This window comes from Mchenga conophoros, linkage group LG8, assembly GCF_057382185.1.
Source record: "Mchenga conophoros isolate Kocher_MC1m ecotype Shallow Benthic linkage group LG8, M_conophoros_male_GT1.1, whole genome shotgun sequence".
Taxonomy (NCBI): Eukaryota; Metazoa; Chordata; class Actinopteri; order Cichliformes; family Cichlidae; genus Mchenga; species Mchenga conophoros.
Window position 1 is genome coordinate 3,313,691 of NC_140533.1, and position 22,158 is coordinate 3,335,848.

Sequence of the window (22,158 nt, forward strand, 5' to 3'; positions counted from 1 at the left end):
CGAGCCAACAGGCTAGCAGATGACTCCGGCAAGACCAGAGGTGGAGGTTTGTGCATTTATATTAACGATGCTTGGTGCATGAACTCCACTACTACTGAGAGTCACTGCTCACCTAATGCGGAGTTTTTAATGGTCAAATGCAGACCTTATTACTAGGGGTGCAACGATATTCGTATCGATATTGAACCGTTCGATACAGTGCTTTCGGTTCGGTACGCATATGTATCGAACAATACAAAATTTGTAATTTATTTTATCAACTTTCCTTCTGACGATGCTGTCTGTGTTGAGCGCTCAGTGAATCTGCGTTCGACTACTCCGCCTAGGCTGCACTGTCGAGCGCAGATCCACTGAGCGCTCAACACAGACAGCATAGTCAGGAGGAAGAGCGCAGGGCAAGCTAGCGAGACAGAAGTTAAGCTCTCCTTGCAAGATGGACCTCCCCCACCCTCATTCAGATCTGGCGTTTGGAATTATTTTGGTTTTCATGTGACGTATGACCCTGAAGGTAAGCGAGTCATGGACTAAAGTAAAACAGTATGTTGGATGTGCCATGCAATGCTTAATTACATTGGTGTGAACTAGTGTGTTAGCGCAGTTAGCTCGTTAACGTGTTGGCCGTCTAGCCCCATGCACGGGGCAATCGGCGGTAGCTCGTTAACGGAGATTTGCCGTGTTGTGGCGTTAAGGTCATTTCAACGAGATTAACCTGAAAGCACTAGTGGGAACACAACGAATATGACTGCACATTTACGCCGACATCATCCTAGTGCAAAGACAAAAACAACAAGCATGCTACTAACTTTAGCCGAGTCATTTAGACAGCTGTTAGCACGTGATTCTCCTTATGCTGCTGAGAATATAGCCCAGAAGAAGCGGATAGTATAGCTTTTATTTTGGAAAGAGACATTTCTCTGTAATAAACTCTCTTTTCCAAAGATGAGTGATTCCTCAATCAGATACAGGGCTCGCAAAATCGCTAGCCCGACGTCCCGGAGCTAGCGATCTTTCCAGTCGGGCTACAAAAATCTCTCTGCCCTGCCCGTCGGGCTATTGTAGGAAAAATATATGTCAATGCTTTTGCATTCTTTCAGAAATGTAGCTGGGTAATTATGTCATTGGCATCGGTGAGCCACTGTCAATATGTGACATATTGAAATCGCGTTTGAATTTGCGCTTGTTTTTTTGCTTTCACTTTGCAATGACAGCACTGATCTGTGAGTGATGATAATTTGTGCACCAATTCCTCTGACATCGTCTTATTAATCGTTAGCTTACTATGCAAACATGACAAGTGAAATCTCCCGCAGCAAGCTTAAACATGTGAGAGGTTGATCGCGCAGAGAATCGCTGAGCTTATGTGAGTCCGTGTGTAAAAGTACCAGTATATATATTTTAGTTCTGCTGAGCCAAATAAGACAGGTCGGGGTGAAGAAGTGACAGCCAAAGAAAAGCTTACCACAAAACGGAGAAGTTATGACAAATCAGACTATAAGGCAAAAAGAAAGTGCAGCTTTATGGTTTCATGGACAAAAGAATTTCTGTGGCTGCAATATGACGAGCTAAATAACCAGGGGTGCACATAAGTGGTCCGCAGGTGCGCATTCGCTGTCAAAATAAAAAACGCGCACAAGGGTTAGGGTTAAATTTAAAAACTGTACTTTTGAGTTAAAATATATATTTATAATTTTAATAAATGACAAATTAAAAAGGCATGAACATTTTTTTTGTATCGAAAAAATATCGAACCGTGACACCAAAGTATCGAACCGAACCGAACCGTGAATTTTGTGTATCGTTGCACCCCTACTTATTACCTCCCCAGAGAACTCACTTCTATCATACTCACTGCCGTGTATACAGTGGGGCAAAAAAGTATTTAGTCAGCCACCGATTGTGCAAGTTCCCCCACCTAAAATGATGACAGAGGTCAGTAATTTGCACCAGAGGTACACTTCAACTGTGAGAGACAGAATGTGAAAAAAAAATCCATGAATCCACATGGTAGGATTTGTAAAGAATTTATTCGTAAATCAGGGTGGAAAATAAGTATTTGGTCACCTCAAACAAGGAAAATCTCTGGCTCTCACAGACCTGTAACGTCTTCTGTAAGAAGCTTTTCTGTCCCCCACTCGTTACCTGTATGAATGGCACCTGTTTGAACTCATCATCTGTATAAAAGACACCTGTCCACAGCCTCAAACAGTCAGACTCCAAACCTCCGCCATGGCCAAGACCAAAGAGCTTTCGAAGGACACCAGGAAAAGTATTGTAGACCTGCACCAGACTGGGAAGAGTGAATCTACAATAGGCAAGCAGCTTGGTGTGAAAAAATCAACTGTGGGAGCAATCATCAGAAAATGGGAGACATACAAGACCACTGATAATCTCCCTCGATCTGGGGCTCAACGCAAGATCTCATCCCGTGGGGTCAAAATGATCATGAGAACGGTGAGCAAAGATCCCAGAACCACACGGGGGGACCTGGTGAATGACCTGCAGAGAGCTGGGACCAAAGTAACAAAGGTCACCATCAGTAACACACTACAACGGCAGGGAATCAAATCCCGCAGTGCCAGACGTGTTCCGCTGCTGAAGCCAGTGCATGTCCAGGCCCGTCTGAAGTTTGCCAGAGAGCACATGGATGATACAGCAGAGGATTGGGAGAATGTCATGTGGTCAGATGAAACCAAAGTAGAACTTTTTGGTATAAACTCAACTCGTCGTGTTTGGAGGAAGAAGAATACTGAGTTGCATCCCAAGAACACCATACCTACTGTGAAGCATGGGGGTGGAAACATCATGCTATGGGGCTGTTTTTCTGCCAAGGGGACAGGACGACTGATCCGTGTTAAGGACAGAATGAATGGGGCGTGAGATTTTGAGCCAAAACCTCCTTCCATCAGTGAGAACTTTGAAGATGAAACGAGGCTGGGTCTTCCAACATGACAATGATCCAAAACACACCGCCCGGGCAACAAAGGAGTGGCTCCGTAAGAAGCATTTGAAAGTCCTGGAGTGGCCTAGCCAGTCTCCAGACCTCAACCCCATAGAAAATCTGTGGCGGGAGTTGAAAGTCCGTGTTGCTCGGCGACAGCCCCAAAACATCACTGCTCTCGAGAAGATCTGCATGGAGGAATGGGCCAAAATACCAGCTACTGTGTGTGCAAACCTGGTAAAGACCTATAGTAAACGTTTGACCTCTGTTATTGCCAACAAAGGTTATGTTACAAAGTATTGAGTTGTATTTTTGTTATTGACCAAATACTTATTTTCCACCCTGATTTACGAATAAATTCTTTACAAATCCTACCATTTGGATTCATGGATTTTTTTTTCACATTCTGTCTCTCACAGTTGAAGTGTACCTGTGGTGCAAATTACTGACCTCTGTCATCATTTTAGGTGGGGGAACTTGCACAGTCGGTGGCTGACTAAATACTTTTTTGCCCCACTGTATACCCCCCGACGCTAATGCTAGGTTGGCCATGAAAGAACTTTCTGCAGCCATTAACAAACACCAGAATAAACACCCCGAGGCTGCTTTTATTGTTGCTGGCGACTTCAACCACACCAACTTAAAGACAGTCCTCTCCAGATTCCACCAACATGTCTCCTGCCACACCAGAGGAGACAAGACTTTAGACCATGTGTATTCCAACCTGGCTGGAGCCTACAAAGCCGCACCCCTCCCCCACATTGGACAATCGGACCATCTCTCCCTGTTCCTCACACCTCGGTATTCACCACTCATCCAACGTGTGAAACCTGCTGTGAGGACAATTAAAGTGTGGCCAGAGGGGACAGACGCAGTGCTCCAGGACAGATTTAAAAACACAGACTGGAATATGTTCACCCACACAGACCTGGACCAGTACGCCTCATCTGTACTGGATTACATCTCCGAAACCACAGACAGTGTCACCACCCAGAAACGGATCACCATGTACCCCAACCAGAAGCCTTGGATGAACCGGGATGTTCGTCTTCTCCTGAAGGCCCGCAACACCGCCTTTAGGTCAGGAGATGCACACGCCTACAGTACAGCCAGGGCTAATCTAAAGAAGGGCATCAAAAAAGCCAAACACCATTACAAAAAGAAGGTAGAAGAACACTTCTCCAACTCCAACCCCCGACGCATGTGGCAAGGACTCCAGACCATTACAGAGTACAGGACCACCAAACCCTCCCCCGCATCCTCTGATGTCTCCTTCCTCAACGAGCTCAACAACTTTTATGCTCGTTTTGAGCGAGGGAACCCTACAACCACAACCAAAGCAGACGTGACGCCAGACCACCAACCTCTGACTCTCTCCCCTACTGATGTAGGAGCGGTGCTGAGCAGGATCAATGTCCACAAGGCTGCAGGTCCTGATGGCATCCCCGGGCGTGTTCTCAGAGCGTGTTCTGGGGAGCTTGCAGGAGTGCTCACAGACATATTCAACCTGTCCTTGGCCCACGCTGTGGTACCGGCCTGCTTCAAATCCACCTCCATCGTCCCGATACCCAAAAACTCCAACCCATCTTGCCTCAATGACTACCGCCCAGTAGCACTCACCCCCATCATCACTAAGTGCTTAGAGCAGCTGGTCCTAGCACACTTCAAATCCTGTCTCCCCCCCACCCTGGACCCCCACCAATTCGCATACCGCCAGAACAGGAGCACAGAGGATGCAGTCTCCATCGCACTGCACTCTGTCCTCTCACACCTGGACATCAACAACACCTACGCCAGAATGCTGTTTATAGACTTCAGTTCAGCATTCAATACAATCCACCCCTCACAACTCATCAGGAAACTGACAGACCTGGGCATCAGTTCCCTCATCTGCAAATGGTTACTGAACTTCCTGACCAACCGCCCCCAACATGTCCGGCTGGATAACCACTGTTCATCTACAGTCACGATGAACACCGTGTACCACAAGGCTGTGTGATGAGCCCTTTCCTCTACTCCCTCTTCACCCACGACTGCAGACCTGCTGATGGTTCCAACACCATCATTAAGTTTGCAGATGACACCACGGTGATTGGCCTCATCAGTGACAATGATGAGGCCGCCTACAGGGAGGAGGTGGATCGTCTGGCTGAGTGGTGCGACAGAAACAACCTGCTGCTTAACACCGAGAAGACCAAGGAGCTCATCGTGGACTACAGGAGGAATGCTGACCCACATCCACCCATCCACATTAAGGGGACGGCTGTGGAGCGTGTGAGCAGCTTCAAGTTCCTGGGAGTCCACATCTCCGAGGATCTCACCTGGACAACCAACTGCTCCAAGCTGGTCAAGAAGGCTCACCAGGGCCTCTTCTTCTTGAGGACTCTGAGGAAGAACCACCTGTCCTCAGACATCCTGGTGAACTTCTATCGTTGCACCATCGAGAGCATCCTGACCAACTGTATAACAGTCTGGTATTGGAACTGCTCTGCCTCGGACCAGAAGGCGTTGCAGAGGGTCGTGAAAACTGCCCAGCGCATCGCCGGAGCACCACTTCCTGCCATGAAAGACATCTACAGGGAGCGGTGTCTGAAAAGGGCTGGGAAAATCATCAAAGACCCCAGTCACCCATCACATGGACTCTTCACCCTCCTGCCCTCTGGGAGGCGCTACAGGAGCCTCCGGACTAAGACCACCAGGTACCGGAACAGCTTCTTCCCCACAGCTGTCAGACTCCTGAACTCTGCCTCCTGACATCTGACCCACGTTAACACATGGACTGAACACACACACACCCACAATGGACAACCGTACCCTCAAACACACAATAATAACATGGACTGAACCACCACTCACAACCACTAGCACTTTATATAGCCTCTGTAGGAATTATATCTCACTTATCTTAACTGAACTACTGTATAGCTCTGTGTAAATAATCATTCTGTACATTCGATAATTTTTAACCCTACAACTGTTTACAACTTGCATAGTTCCCATTTCTGTATAGCTGTATATCTCAGATTTCTGTAAAGTTATTTATTTCATATTCTGTATAGTTTTTCATATTTATATCCTGTTCATAGCCTGTACATAGCTTGTACTCACTACAGCCTGTACATACTTATAGTTATAGAATATTCACAACATACTTCATACCGTGTACATTATAACATACCATAATAGACCCATTTCTGTAATATACTCACATATCTATATTATTGCTAATATATATTGTAATATATCTATATCACTAAAGCACTTCTGGATGGATGCAAACTGCATTTCGTTGCCCTGTACCTGTGAATGTGCAATGACAATAAAGTTGAATTCTAATTCTAATTAGTCGTGCACTGCACAAAGTTGGCCTTTATGGAAGAGTGGCAAGAAGAAAGCCATTGTTAACAGAAAACCATAAGAAGTCCCTTTGCAGTTTGCCACAAGCCATGTGGGGGACACAGCAAACATGTGGAAGAAGCTACTCTGGTCAGATGAGACCAAAATGGAACTTTTTGGCCAAAATGCAAAACGCTATGTGTGGCAGAAAACTAACACTGCACATCACTCTGAACACACCATCCCCACTGTCAGATATGGTGGTGGCAGCATCATGCTCTGGGGGTGCTTCTCTTCAGCAGGGACAGGGAAGCTGGTCAGAGTTGATGGGAAGATGGATGGAGCCAAATACAGGACAGTCTATACTGATAAAACGTTCTTTGGATCCTAACAACTTTAACAACCTCCATCTGATTTCTAATCTACCCTTCATCTCTAAAATACTCGGAAAAGTAGTTGGAACTTTATTCACAACTGGTTAATAATAACATCTACGAGAGATTTCAATCTGGTTTTCGTTCATGTCACAGTACAGAAACTGCTTTACCTAAAGTCACTAATGTCGAGAAGATCACTGGTCTTCTTGACATTCTCGCCCTTTTGGATCTGAACTCAGCCTTCGACACCATCTCTCACTCCGTCCTTCTAAGCAGACTTTCCTCTCTCGGCATCTCTGACACACCCCTAGCCTGGTTTCAATCATATCTCCTTGACCGCTCCCAGTTTATTCAACTGAAATCATTCCGCTCTCGTCTATTCCCGGTCACTTCTGGTGTACCCCCAAGGTTTTAGTCTTAGGCCCTCATCTCTTCATAATATACATCCTCCCTCTAGAATTTGATCTTCACTTTCACTGTTTTGCTGATGACACCCAGTTAAATCTTTCCTGCAGACCTGATTCCTCCCTCCCACCTTCTTCCCTTACAGAATGTCTATCCGAATTAAAATCCTGGTTTATCTCAGATTCAGATTCAAGATTCAATATTCTTTATTTGTCACGTGCATGGTTATACAGGTGTAACACGCAGTGAAATGTGACCTGATACGTTCCTCGACTGTGCAAAGAAAAAAGAGCGAGACAGACAGAACTTTGTATACAGTGAATGAGTATATGCAAAGAGGACATAATGTGCAGCAAGTGGGTGAGTTATGTACATTATATAAATAGAAATAAAATAAAACAATCTGGAAATTTACAGCTTGTGTACATTGCGTGGGAAGGGTGTTAAAGTCTCCTGTGCTATAGTGAGGCCAGAAAGATCAGGATGATATGAGAATGTGGTAATGAGTCCTGTCTCAGTCACTTAAGGGTGATTGCTGATTCGACACACGAATGGCCTGAGGATAAAAACTCCTCTTGAGCCTCTCTGTTTTTGTTCAGATGGTGGAGAACCTTCTGCCTGATTTCAGAAGCGGGAACAGTTTGTTGCTGGGATGGGACAGGTCCTTCAAAATCTCAGTTGCTCTAGTTCAGCATCTCTTGACGTAAATTTCCTGTAAGGAAGGGAGAGCAGTCCTGCAGCAGCGTTCTGCCATATGGATTACTTTCTGGAGAGTTTTTTTTTTATCCTTGACACCGCTGTTTTCATACCAGCATGTGATGTTCTGTGTGAGGATGCTCTCCACAGCGCCTGTATAGAAAGTCCTGAGAATCACTGGAGAGACTCTGAACTTCCTCAGTTGTCGTAGGTGATACAGGCGCTGCCTAGCCTTTTTGGTCTGGACCTGAATGTGGGCAGCCCATGTCAGGTCTGAGGAGATGTGGACACCGAGATACTTGAAGGACTGCACACTCTACTGGAGCTCCATTAATGATAATGGGCTTGTAGTCTCTGTGCTGACTCCTTCTTAAGTCCACCACCAGCTCCTTGGTCTTGCCGTCATTGAGCAGATTCTTCACTTCATCCATCGTTGTTGGAGATGGCATTCTCACATAGTTACCCTGTTTCTTGTTCACGTGGCTAAGGGTTGTGTGCAAGACGTGGGCGATGGCGTCCTCCGTGGATCTGTTGGGTCAGTAGGCGAACTGGAGCAGATCTGTGGTGTCTGGGATGGAAGAGGAGATGGTTTTCTTCAGGTCAGTGCAACTGGCCGGTAGTCATTCAGGCATGAGGGCTTGTTGTTCTTGGGGACAGGGATGATGGTAGATCTCTTGAAGCATGTGGGGACCACAGACTTAGCCAGGTACTCGTTAAAATCGAAGTGAACACACCTGCTAGCTGGTCAGCACAGCAGCGCAGCAGACGGCCGGTGATGCTGTCTGGCCCCGCCGCTTTCCTTGTGCTCACTCTGCAATGCTGAGCGCCGGTCCTTCTCTGATGACATCACCGTCCTCTAATTTTCTAAAGCTCAATGAGGATAAAACTGAAATCCTCCTTATTGGCACCAAATCTGACCTTCTGAAGGCGAACCATTTCTCACTCACTATCAATAACTCCACAGTTTTCCCTTCTCCTCAGGTGAAGAGCCTTGGTGTCATCCTAGACATTTCACTTTCCTATAATCTCACATCAATAATCTCACCTGTTCTGGCTACTTCCATCTAAGCAATATTAACAGATTACGTCCTTCTCTTTCCACTCTTGTCCACAGTCTTGTTACCTCCCGCATTGACTACTGCAACTCTCTCTTGCATGGTCTTCCCCAAAAATCCCTCCATAAGCTTCAACTGGTTCAGAACTCTGCTGCTCGCATTATCACCAGAACCCCCTCCTACATCACCCCTGTTCTTCAGGAACTTCACTGGCTCCCAGTGAAATTCCAGATAATATACAAACTTCTTCTGCTCACCTTCAAGGCCATTCATAACCTCGCTCCTCCTTACCTTTGTGACCTGTTAAGCACTACTTTTTCTGCCTGCTCACTTTGATCTTCTTCTATCCAGCTTTCTGTGCCTTCCTTCCACCTCACCACCATGTGAAGCAGAGCTTTTAGCTGCTCTGCTGCCAGGCTGTAGAACTCTCTACTCCCTGATGTAAGAAACATTGGTTCTCTCCCCCAGTTTAAATCTCAATTCAAAACCCATCTGTTCAAGTCTGCATATTCACTGTGAACCCACTGTATCTTGTGCTTTTGTTTTATTGTTCTTCATTGTGTCATTGTTCTATTATGTGTTTTATCCTATTGTACAGTGTCCTTTGGTGTCTTGAAAGGCGCTTTATAAATAAAATTTGTTGTTGTTATTATTATTATTATTATTATTATTATTATTATTAGTGGGGGTGGTTAATTGATGATTCTAAATTGCTAATAGGTGTGAATGTTTTTCTGTGAGAGACTGGCAACCTGTTCAGGGTGAACCCTGCCTCTCATCCCAAGGCAGCTGGGATAGGTTCCAGCCCCCCAGTGACCATGAATTGGACATTTACTTTGTTAATGTAATTTTTATTTTCCTAAAATACTATTCAGTAAATATGTATTCTTAGATTCATTTCTTAGTTACTTAATGTGTTAGATAAAGTATTGAAGTGAGATGGATTGTTATTTTTTTCACTCAGTTGTATTTTAGCTGTATTCAGTTGCCTCCCAGCTCAAGTTTAGAGTTCAGTCTGATTGTTAGCACCATGAAGATATGATAACGTCTAAGTGTCCCTGTGTGTATGCAGCTGAATATATTTACACTGAGGAAATTCTCTCTTGAATTAATGCCTCACCCCTGCATACCTATATAAGATTTTTTCTATTTTTCAGTATGCCATTGCTACTTCTCAATTGCAATTTTGGAGTTCCACGTTTTACAAGCAGGTCTTAAATTAGTTTCACAGATTGAGCTAGTCTTTCTTTCTCTTTGTATGCTAACTTTTCAGGTGACTGAGAAGTCTGGAGCTCAAGTGAGGGTCATGTCAGATTCAGGAGATCATGAATGTAAGACGACCGTATGTTTCCTGCTTCAGGGCTCTAAGGAGCAGGTCTTACTGGCCCGCTGTGTCCTGGAGAACCTGCTCACAGAATGTGAACTTGTCTCAGAGATTTTGGAGGTTCCACAGTCCTCTTTTGGACGCATAATAGGTAGACTGAATCTTTGATCATGTCAATTGTTTGTTTTTTTTCATTACCAGGCATCATTTTCAAAACTAAAAGCTCCAGTAAGTGACAAGCAGATCAGCTGGCCAGGAGGGAGGGCAGAGTATCTCTTTTATTATACAGGGAGTGCAGAATTATTAGGCAAGTTGTATTTTTGAGGAATAATTTTATTATTGAACAACAACAATGTTCTCAATGAACCCAAAAAACTCATTAATATCAAAGCTGAATGTTTCTGGAAGTAGTTTTTAGTTTGTTTTTAGTTTTAGCTATTTTAGGGGGATATCTGTGTGTGCAGGTGACTATTACTGTGCATAATTATTAGGCAACTTAACAAAAAACAAATATATACCCATTTCAATTATTTATTTTTACCAGTGAAACCAATATAACATCTCCACATTCACAAATATACATTTCTGACATTCAAAAACAAAAACAAATCAGCGACCAATATAGCCACCTTTCTTTGCAAGGACACTCAAAAGCCTGCCATCCATGGATTCTGTCAGTGTTTTGATCTGTTCACCATTAACATTGCGTGCAGCAGCAACCACAGCCTCCCAGACACTGTTCAGAGAGGTGTACTGTTTTCCCTCCTTGTAAATCTCACATTTGATGATGGACCACAGGTTCTCAATGGGGTTCAGATCAGGTGAACAAGGAGGCCATGTCATTAGTTTTTCTTCTTTTATACCCTTTCTTGCAGCCACGCTGTGGAGCATTGTCCTGCATGAAAATCATGTTTTTCTTGAAGGATGCAAACTTCTTCCTGTACCACTGCTTGAAGAAGGTGTCTTCCAGAAACTGGCAGTAGGACTGGGAGTTGAGCTTGACTCCATCCTCAACCCGAAAAGGCCCCACAAGCTCATCTTTGATGATACCAGCCCAAACCAGTACTCCACCTCCACCTTGCTGGCGTCTGAGTGGGACTGGAGCTCTCTGCCCTTTACCAATCCAGCCACGGGCCCATCCATCTGGCCCATCAAGACTCACTCTCATTTCATCAGTCCATAAAACCTTAGAAAAACCAGTCTTGAGATATTTCTTGGCCCAGTCTTGACGTTTCAGCTTGTGTGTCTTGTTCAGTGGTGGTCGTCTTTCAGCCTTTCTTACCTTGGCCATGTCTCTGAGTATTGCACACCTTGTGCTTTTGGGCACTCCAGTGATGTTGCAGCTCTGAAATATGACCAAACTGGTGGCAAGTGGCATCTTGGCAGCTGCACGCTTGACTTTTCTCAGTTCATGGGCAGTTATTTTGCGCCTTGGTTTTTCCACACGCTTCTTGCGACCCTGTTGACTATTTTGAATGAAACGCTTGATTGTTCGATGATCACGCTTCAGAAGCTTTGCAATTTTGAGACTGCTGCATCCCTCTGCAAGATATCTCACTATTTTTGACTTTTCTGAGCCTGTCAAGTCCTTCTTTTGACCCATTTTGCCAAAGGAAAGGACGTTGCCTAATAATTATGCACACCTGATATAGGGTGTTGATGTCATTAGACCACACCCCTTCTCATTACAGCGATGCACATCACCTAATATGCTTAATTGGTAGTAGGCTTTCAAGCCTATACCGCTTGGAGTAAGACAACATGCATGAAGAGGATGATGTGGACAAAACACTCATTTGCCTAATAATTCTGCACTCCCTGTAGTTCATAAATAATGTTAGAAAGCTGTAGGTTCTGGCTGTGAAAATGAAGCCAAAGCAGAAGTTACTTTAACCTGCATTCTTTCTGTTGATTAGCATGGGGCAACTTCTTGGATTGCAAAAAAACAAACAAAAAAAAAAAACTGTTTGTGTAGAGTTTATGGGGAAAATGGTCCCTTGGCTTCTTTGCACTGTGAGCTTTGTAAACATAACCAGAAAGTCTTATACTAAATTTGTGTGAAAAGTGAATTTCTCTGTATGTATTATTGTAGGGTCTACCTTACAATATAAAGTGCCTTGAGGTTACTGTTGTTGTGATTTGGCGCTATATAAGTAAAAGTGAATTTACCATTAATCATATTTCTCTTTATCTGAGTTATCTTTATGTATGAGGTTTTAATGGCTAACATTCGAACCCCGTGATAACTATTCACTTAGCCTTATGTCAGTTTAAGAAAAAAGTCCCCATTTTATCTCACCCCTATATGCAATAATTGTTAGGAGAACATGATTATCTGTGTATTGCAGGCCGTGGTGGAGAGAGTTTGAAACAGATCACCCGAACTACAGGAGCCAAAGTGGCGTGTTCCAAAGAGCCAGCACACGGTGTACAGGCAAAGGGCATGGTGACGATTACAGGGACCAGGCAGGAGGTGAAAAAGGCACAGGTAACGCACAGTGCCTTGATTTGGATCTCCTGTGTGTACCACATCCTTTAATTTTAGTTGAGGGGACATCTAACTCCTGCTTTTGAAACCTGTTCAAAGGATATGATTCTAGAAAAAGTCACCGAGGACATGATGGTGAGGACAACAATCTCACAGTCATCAGCCCGGCGCCAGAAACGTGGCCATAATGTCGTGAGTCAGAAGTCAAACGACACAGAGACTGAACCTCTATTGTTCTTGAACAACAACAGTCCCTTCTCCCACATAGAGGAGAATGTGCTTGTCTTTGCCAACGGGACCACAGGAGAACCAGAAACATTTTTTGACCAGGTGGGAGAGTCAAAAATCAAAAAAGCCAGCAAGAAGGAGGGCAGTACAACTACTAAGACCTTCTCTGAAGTGTCCAAGTTTGAAAGTGAGTTCAGATTTCAGTCACCCCAGAGCAGCCATGTAATGTGTCTTTAAGTGTAGTAATTTCATATTTTCTCTGTGTTTTCCAGTTGCAAGCCCAGACTTGAGCTTCCAGCCTGATGAACACCTTGAGGTGTATGTTTCTGCATCAGAGAACCCAAACCACTTCTGGATTCAGATCCTGGGGGTTCGATCCATTCAGCTGGACAAACTAACAGAGGAGATGAACCACTTCTACAACAATGGAAACTCTACAGTAAGGACATATCTTGCTCTCCTTGTGTCTCTCTTGTTCCACAAGAGTTCCCTTGTGGGCCAGAATGAGAGTTGAGAGTTCCGATATACTTCCACACACTTGAAACTGCAAAGATCCAAGTATTTTCCCTTTTTTAAATTGATACTATAGGTGAATCTACAAAAGTCTTGGATGGGTTAGAATCTGTTACCATCACTGATTTCTCAGCGATAACTCGGGAATGCAGTGATATAGGATTTTGAAATTGATGCCGTCGGTGTGCCTACCAGGAGGCTGACAGGTAATACTGACGGTTGCCAGTATTTTTTTTCTTTACCCTGGTAGAACTGACTTTTTTTAAGAGTCTTGATTATGTGCTGCAGATCTTACAACAGTTCAGAAAGCTGGGTAACTTGTAGTAATGGCATTTAAAATGTGATTTAGAGAACGCTAAAAGCCAGGCTCTGATGATAAGAAGCAGGCCTGCAACTATTCATCGAGTAGATATAGAAAAATATCTGAGATCCTGCGTGTGAATAAAAAGTATGTTAACAATAAGCTCACACAGCCCATGGGGCACCTCTATCCCTGCAGCACCTTCTGCAACCCAGTGTCTGATTTGTGTTTGAACTCATCTGCTTTTCTGATCTGTAGGATCAGCGAGTGGAAACCATTGTTGTAGGGGACATTGTGGCTGCTCCATACAGAGACCATGGCACATGGAACAGGGCAAGGGTGCTGGGAGTCCTAGGCTCTGGACTGGTGGACCTTTATTACGTTGACTTTGGGGACAATGGGGAACTCCCAAGGAGCAGCCTCCGCAGGATGAGGTAGGTGAATTCAGGATAAAAGAGGAAGACGTGACTGTACTAATATACAGTAGTATTTGGTTGCTGAGGAGAGGGAAAAGCTGTGGGAGTGAGTGATGGTGGTTAAGACAGCTAGCGATATCCATACCAAGTTTTTAGATTTTAAGAATACATAACCTTTAGCGTGTTTGGACTCCAAATACATTACTGTGTGGTGTAATGTGTTTGGAGTATAGTCTGGTTTCTTTGGTTTCTTTCTTTTACTGAGTCGTCTTCTTTCCTTAAGTAAACGTGAAAAAGTAACCTTTGGTTCCTTCAAATGCAAGATTCCTTTAATAAACAATGGAAAATTATAAATTTAACGTAGAATGAAACTAACTTTCTCAAAATCCTGAAACTTGCCCATAGTTCAACTATAAATACATCTATTTCAAGGTTATACAATGCACTACTCTATGCAAGAAAGACAGTATTCTATATATAAAGGAAAAGTGGGAGAGTGAAGCTGGAATTAGCATTTTGGAAAAAGATTGGGAAGAAATATGTTGCTCACAGTGGTCCTCCACTAATTCATTAGAATGGAGAGAACATTGCTGGAAAAATATCATAAGATACTTTAAGATTCTAGTCCAGGGTAAATTTAGCAATACGAATTCAGAGTGTTGGAGGCAGTGTGGTTCAGTGGAGGCAAACCATTATCACGTGTTTTGGGACTGTCCCAGGCGGTACCTGTACTGGAGTGGGATTCATAAAACATTGAGGTACAGATTCCGTTTGACTTTGTAAATTTATACGTGGGTCATGTTATAATTCTAGAACGGAGGACGGATATAAAGCTGCTGCAGGCTCTTCTAGCTGCTAGCAAAAAATCTATTACAAGAAGGTGGATGAACCGAGTCCCACCAACATTAGATGATTGGTATGAAACTATTCTTGAAATTTTTAGAATGGAAAAATTGATGTACTCTCTTGGAATCCAGAAAGACAAGTTTTACCAAATTTGGGATAAATGGATCAAATTTATATCCCCCAACCAAGCAGGCTTTGTGTGACTCCTCCAGAGTATTTTATTTATTTATTTATTTTTCTGCACACATACTGTTTCTCTATGTTACTTTATTTTTTCTAAACCCTTTAAAACCGATCAAAACGGGCACGCTCCGTTTTGCGTAACTATTTTTAAATCCCTGTAGAACTGCAACCACGTAAGCTAGCGCAATAATTTTTTTTGCATATGAAACTGGAGGAGTTGTACTTACATCTTATGCCATCAGCTTGTCCTCGGTCACCGTTTCCTTCCACATATAGCTTTGCAAAAACTGCATAAAAAGCACTTGCAGCAACAAAAACATAATATTCCAGAAACACGCTTTGACGATCTGATCAGCTGTTCATAACACTTCCTACCTTGGAATAGACGTCAGCGCGACCTATCGCATATCCGCCATTACCTGGCCGAAACCGGAAGTGACGTCATTTTGTCATTGGTGTTTTTAAAAGTCATGTTTGACTTTATGCTTTTCTGTATAGTTTCTGGGATGCTTAGAACTTAAATTGCACTGCTGAAAATAGTTTATTTTGATTCACATGCTGTTTTTTTGCAAATTTGCATTCTAATATTTATTTTTGTTTTTTCTGCAGTATATAAAAATTGGTGTGTCTCAAAAATAAAACTATGAAGACACTCAAAATAAACTTTTGTGTATTTAAAGTTTTGAGGGATAAACCTCTTAAATTTCTCTAACTAGAAATATATGTTAAAAAACAAAACAAAAACGATTTTCAATTTTTCAATTTTCACCTTTTTTTGCATTTTTTTTTCCAAATCTCTTCATTTGGTTTCCCAGTTTTCCTTTTCCATAAAGATGACAAAGATTCAAATATAACTGATTACATATATACGGTAAAAGTTGAACAGAATAAAATACGACAAACAACAAAAGAAAGTTGGACAGAGGATGTTATTTATCGGACTACCAATGAGGCTCAGTGATTGTTTATATCTGTGCTGTATTGATCTATAAAAGGCTGCCGGGTTGGATAGAATTATTCCAACTTCCCCCTTAGTAGGAGTTTAATTCTTTCCAGCTGCAAATGTTTCATTATATCTTGTATTAACGCTGATTTGGTAGGAGGCACTTTTTGCTTCCAGTTTAGTAAAATTAAACTGTGTGCTAGCAGTGTCACAAAATGTATTACATTATTTTGGGTGGCTGACAAATCTACAACAACTGGCTTCACTCCAAATAAAGCACAGATTGGGTCTGGCTTCAGTGTTTGTTTTAGAATCTTAGACAAGGTTTGAAAGACATTATTCCAATATGTTGCTTTACAGGGACAATTCCAAAACATATGCGCCAGTGAAGCAGGTTGCTGTTTACATCTTTCGCAGGACAAGTTTACATTGGGGAACATTTTTGACACTTTCAACTTTGATAAATGGAGTCTATGTAGCACTTTAAACTGTAAGAGTCCATGATGAATACAAACAGAGGAAGAGTTTACATTTTCTTGGGCTTTTATCCATTGACTATCTGTGATTCTCATACCAAGGTCATTCTGCCAGGCCTCTTTCAGATGATCAAGCATGGTAGTTCCATCCAGTTGTGACCATGCATTGTGAATTTTTGTTATTAGTTTTTTGAGTGGATCGAACTGGAATAAGTTATCTAAGATAGAGTCTGGGGGTTGATCTGGAAAGGATAGAAAATTACTCCTTACAGAGCTTCTGATCTGTAAGTATTTGAAGAAGTCATTACTGTGCAAGTTACATTTTTCTTGCAATTGCTGGAACCCTTACTGATGAATAAATCCTTTATTGAGTGCAGCCCCTTAAGGTTACATTGGAGAAATGAAATGTTTGAAAGTGATGGTGTGAATGTTGCGTTATTCATGAGTGGAGATAGTATGGAGGCTTCATTCCACCCGTAATGTTTCCTTATCTGAGTTCAGATTTTAATTGTATGAGAGATTACAGGATTCTTAAGGTCGTGTCTAGGGATAGGGAGAGCTGAATAGATCATAGCTTCTAATGAGGAGGGATAACAACTTTCACTTTCCATCGTTGTCCAGTCGGCCCCCCGAGTGCTCAACCAAAACGACATGGAACGAACATTACCTTACCAATAATAAAGACGGATGCATGGCAACCCCATCCCTCCCTGACATGTCGGTCTCTACTCTTCTTGATTCTTGGGTTCTTTCTGTTCCATATGAAATAGGATATTAAGGAGACTAATTTATTAAAAAAGGCTTTATTAATCACAATAGGGATACATAGGGAGGGTGATGCGTCAGTGAGTGCTTATCAGTATCAGTATATGTATGTGTGTGCGTGTCCATAGTTCAGCTGAGACAGTGTCCTTCGCCCTGCCAGGCTAAGTAAACAGTCTTCCAGCCAACCCAGGTGGCCTTGCATGGAATGGGAAGGAACAGACTCAACACAGTCGTTATCAAGGAGTTGTTGTTCGGCTCCAGCCTTGAGCCTTGGCCTTGGCCTTGAGCCCACAGCTGGCGCCGAAGGGGTAGCCGCATTATGATGGTAATTGAGACTTTCAAGATGTTTTTAACACTCCGACACTGGTCTCTCAGTCTCCCGTTAATAGCTGCGAGCTTCTCCGTGATGTTATTAGCCGTCGATTCTGTGGTCTTGTCACTCTTTTTGCTCACATAGCAGATTCCTCACGACCGCAGCCAACTGATCCGAGGTGTAATCCAGCTCCGCCCAGAGATGTTGTTCTGAGTTGATTCTTTCCTGATGTAATCCAACATACATACGCTCAAAGGTGTTATTCTGAGCATTCACTGCAGTCGTAAGCGCCTCCAAGCTCTTAACCATGCTGCCTTCAGTGAGCCCTTTCTGAGAAGTCGCACCTGTCGTTCCAATCCCAGCGGGCAGCCTTGTGGGGGTTTGAACAGCCGGTTCCGCTCTCTTAATTCTCCGATAAGCCAGGGCCAAGCCAGCTCCGATCAGCAAGAACCCTGTTATCATGGTTCCGAATAGGTAGATATCTTCAGCGTCCTCGATCGACAGTCCTGCCAGGCACACGATCCTCTGCCACCCGTCCATCGTGTATCCGGCAGGGAAAGTCCCTCCAGGGCACTCGGGTTCTCCCGATCCCAGATTTCTATTTACGCTCCAATATTTGGAGCGTAAATGTTTACTAATGTAACTAAATGACCATAAACTTTGCCAGTTACAATAATATATCTACCTTGAGCGTCTGGTAATATTTTTGCTGCAGTAAATGGTTCTGTTTTTTGGATTAGTATAGCTGTGACTCTGCTTCCTGCATTAAACGAGTGAAATATTTGTTCTATCCATTTGCAACGTAATCTGTTGTGGTCTTGTACTTTTAGATGCGTTTCTTGCAAAAATATTATATCCGCATTTACTTTTTTTTAACCTCCTGAGACCTGAACTCTTGCAGCGAAACTGAGCTGCAAATGGAAAAGAAAAGAAAAACAATTTTTGTCCAGCATTTTATGGGCTGTAGACATCAGACTTACCACTAAACTCCTTAAGATTGTCTATTATTATATACTATTCCCTCCTGGGTCATGTTGTTTGTAGAGATGGCACCAACTATCCCTCCTTGTCAGTAGATGTGGCTGGGCTCTGGATGTGGATACTGACGAACTTCTCTGCTTCACGTGGATCTGTGAATGAGTGCTTGGTGTTGTTCACTGTTATAATCAGCTTCGTGGGATAGTAGTACTGTACAGGATGTCAGCATTCCGCAGTTTCCCTTTCACGGGGTTAAATGTCGCACGAAGTTTGCTGACCTCGGGGTTCATGTCAGGGAAGATGTGTACAGGTGATCCTTTGTGGAAGAGGCAGCCTTTTCCCCTGGACAGTTGCAGAATCTATCCCTTGCCCTTATCATGGCTCTTGGGCGCTCTCCTGTCCGTGGTTTCGGGGCAAGGGTCCTGTGGGTTCGGTCTGTTATAGTAAATGAATCACCGTTTTCTTTCGCGAGCACTTCTGAGAAAAACTCTGCCATGAAATGGCTGGGGTTTCCCCCCTCATTAATGCCCACCACACGCAGATTTTTTCTGCGGCTTCTGTTTTCTAAATCCAGGCGTTTGTCGTGTAGTTTGCTGTAATCTTTCTTTAGAGTCTCATGATCTTTTTCTAAGGCTGTTAATCTGTCTGTAGCGTCGCAGATGGCCCATTCCATTTCATTCTGTATACTTGCTGTTTCTCCTTGATGCATTTTCAATCATCCAGGAAAGTAAATCTCCAAAAAGTTGATTCTGTTCATCTGGACGTAGCGTTTTGTGGGAGAAACGTTTCATCACTCATCCAAGTGACTTCTTCAGTCTCAGCTGACTGCAGGTTTCCCCAATCTTATAAACAGTACATTTGCATAATGACTGAAACCAGCCCACTGAAGGAACAAAGGGCTGGGAAGTCAGTTCCTTAATCTTAATTATGCAAATTCTCATAACCATTGATCTACAACCACTGACCAAAACCCACTGATCAAAGACCACTGATCAATGGCCAGGACAACCGCTGCCCAAGCAAAAACCTGTAGTGATCCCATATGTGTCAGGAGTATCAGAGCAGTTGAGATGCATTTTTTCTAAACACTGGGTCTCTTTGGCTTTTAAACCCCAAAACACGCTGCGCCAAAAACTGGTCCACCCCAAGGATCGGGTCCCCCGACACAGACAGAGTAACATAGTGTACGCTGTTAAGTGCCAGGAGGATTGCCAGGATTTATACATCGGAGAAACCAAACAACCTCTGGCGAAGCGGATGGCACAACACAGAAGAGCTGCCTCGTCGGCCAGGACTCTGCAGTCTGTTCACACCTACAGGCCAGTGGACACTCTTTTAAGGATGAGGATGTAACATCTTGGACAGGGAGGAACGCTGGTTTGAGCACAGAGTCAAGAAGGCCATTTACGTGAAAAGGGAAAGACAATCTCTGAATCGAGGTGGGGGCCTAAGGTTACATCTTTCGCCATCTTACAATGCTGTGATTGCAGCCATGGTTTTCAGCTGAATTTTGGGAGATGTTGTAACGTTGTTCACTACAGGAGAGGGAGATGGAGGAGGCTGCACATCAATGGCAAATCCAATAAGTAAATCCAATAAGATCCAAATCTCAGAGAAATTGACACTGAATGAAAGAGGACAAGATGGTTATGTCTTGGTGTATATATTTTACATGTAGGGCAAAAGGTTTGGGCATTAAAGAAAGAAAAAGACATTTTGTTGGGTCTGTGTTTCCACAAGCCCCGCTAGTTTAGAGACTTATTCCTCATGAAGAACGGAAAAACAAGACAGAACATCTTCAACCGGCTTTTTACTCGCTAACGAGGGAAGCTTTGGTCAGAACCAGCTCTTGGAGCTCACGCTCCTCACCTGTCTCTAGCCCAAATCCTTCAAAGAGTAGCTGTCCTCGTAGCCTTTTTATTGACAGGACAGTTACAATACACATCACAGCAAAAGAACCTCCCACCGTAAAACCCCCCTTGGTTACAAAGACAAGGCACTGTCATGGGGTGCGTTTGTGTGACCTCCTGCTGACCAAAAGGGTCATAGAAGCAGGAAGCTTACAACACAAGAAACAGATCTGTCAGATAAGATGTATCTACAATAAAACCTCCCCCAGCACAGAGTGGCTGGAGAGGTGGTCAGTAGGGGTGGGTTTTTATAATCGATTTATCGATTAAAATCGATTCTGGCTTGGATAACGTAAAATCGATTCATTAAAATCCTGAATCGATTTTTTAATATAAATTTATTTTGCCCGAAATGCCAGAATCTCTGGTGAAACCTCACAAAATTTCAACAACCACCAAACAGCTAAGACAGTAAATGAGAGCAGGTACACGGATTCTGCACATAGACTTAAACACACAGCGCGACCCGCGGATCAGAATCAGTTAGATGTCGCCTTTCTCACAGTCGGGGCTGAAAGCCGACAGCTCGCTGATTCTGATCTGTCGGCAGGTCCGAGCTTTGTGTTCACGCCCTTTATGAGCCGATTCTAAAGCTGTTAGTTTGATCTCTCTCCAAACAATATTGACCGAACCAGCAGCAAAAGAAAATCCAAACTGCACTTCACATGGATTCACTCTGACTTACGGTTTTGCTTCGACCACGATGCACAGCTCTCTCTCTCCCTCTCTCTCTCTCTCTCTGTACTTCAAGAGCAGTTTCCCGTCTAAAAATCTGTTTTCTTCGTTATTCGCTTTCTTGTTACGCACAAAGTTTACAGCGCTGTCGGCCGACATTTTTTTTTCGTTTTATATACTTCCGAAAGAAAACCTAATTTCTGCCGTTCAACACTGAACAAATGTAAACTTTTTTAAAATTATGCAAAATGCAAAACGCTTAACCGTGTCTCTAATAAAACCGCTGTAACGTCAGAGGTAATGTTCATGTGTTGATTAATGGTTTTCTTTCATTTTTGATGTACTGCAGAATATTTTTATAAAATCCCAGGCCAGGAAAATCGCCTTCATGTTTAAATGTGTTTTATCCTCAGCTACTTTGACACAAAGGCATCTGCTGTGACGCTTACGCCTGTGATAAAGTCTTGCGTGTGTCAGCTTCCTTTTTATAGATACAAACATATGTAAATGTACTGATCTGAATTATAATATTTCTGACTGTCAAAATTTCCCAGATTCAAATCGAATTGAATCGAATCGAATTAAATCGAATCGTGGATCGAATCGATTCGGGACCTTGTGAATCGGAATTGAATCGATTCTAGAAATGAGTGACGATACCCAGGCCTAGTGGTCAGGATCAAAGGAATGGCTTTGATCCTACTGCTTGAACTAAGACTTTACAAATTTAAGAAACACAATGACAACATTCAACAGTTAGACTTAACACATTTCTTTCACATTATTCTCCAGCCTCTTTTTTTTTTTTTTAGAGCAGGTCATGTGATCATATAGTGGTGGAAAAGTCCCTGAAAAATCTAATTCTTGAAATTATGCAATAGTCTACTACATCTATTCCACATAAACCAACAATAAAGTGTCTTGTCATTGTACAAATTACCATTCTGCAAAGATGAGTGGGCCAAAACTCCTCCAAAGCGCTGTAAAACACT

General features: G+C 43.1%; 1 protein-coding gene across 7 annotated transcripts in view; it reads left to right on the plus strand.

Annotated features, from left to right (window-relative positions):
* tdrkh (tudor and KH domain containing) overlaps positions 1 to 22,158 on the plus strand; it is a 34,502-nt gene that overhangs the window by 5,228 nt on the left and 7,116 nt on the right. For all 7 annotated transcript variants that reach the window (XR_014893548.1, XR_014893549.1, XR_014893547.1 and 4 more), the window contains exons 4-8: positions 10,081 to 10,282; positions 12,480 to 12,619; positions 12,719 to 13,034; positions 13,120 to 13,286; positions 13,920 to 14,095. Coding sequence is in view for 4 of the 7 variants with exons in the window: in XM_085283632.1 (XP_085139758.1) it covers positions 10,081 to 10,282; positions 12,480 to 12,619; positions 12,719 to 13,034; positions 13,120 to 13,286; positions 13,920 to 14,095 (1,001 nt within the window). In the remaining 3 variants the exon portion in view is untranslated. The remainder of the gene's footprint in view (positions 1 to 10,080; positions 10,283 to 12,479; positions 12,620 to 12,718; positions 13,035 to 13,119; positions 13,287 to 13,919; positions 14,096 to 22,158) is intronic.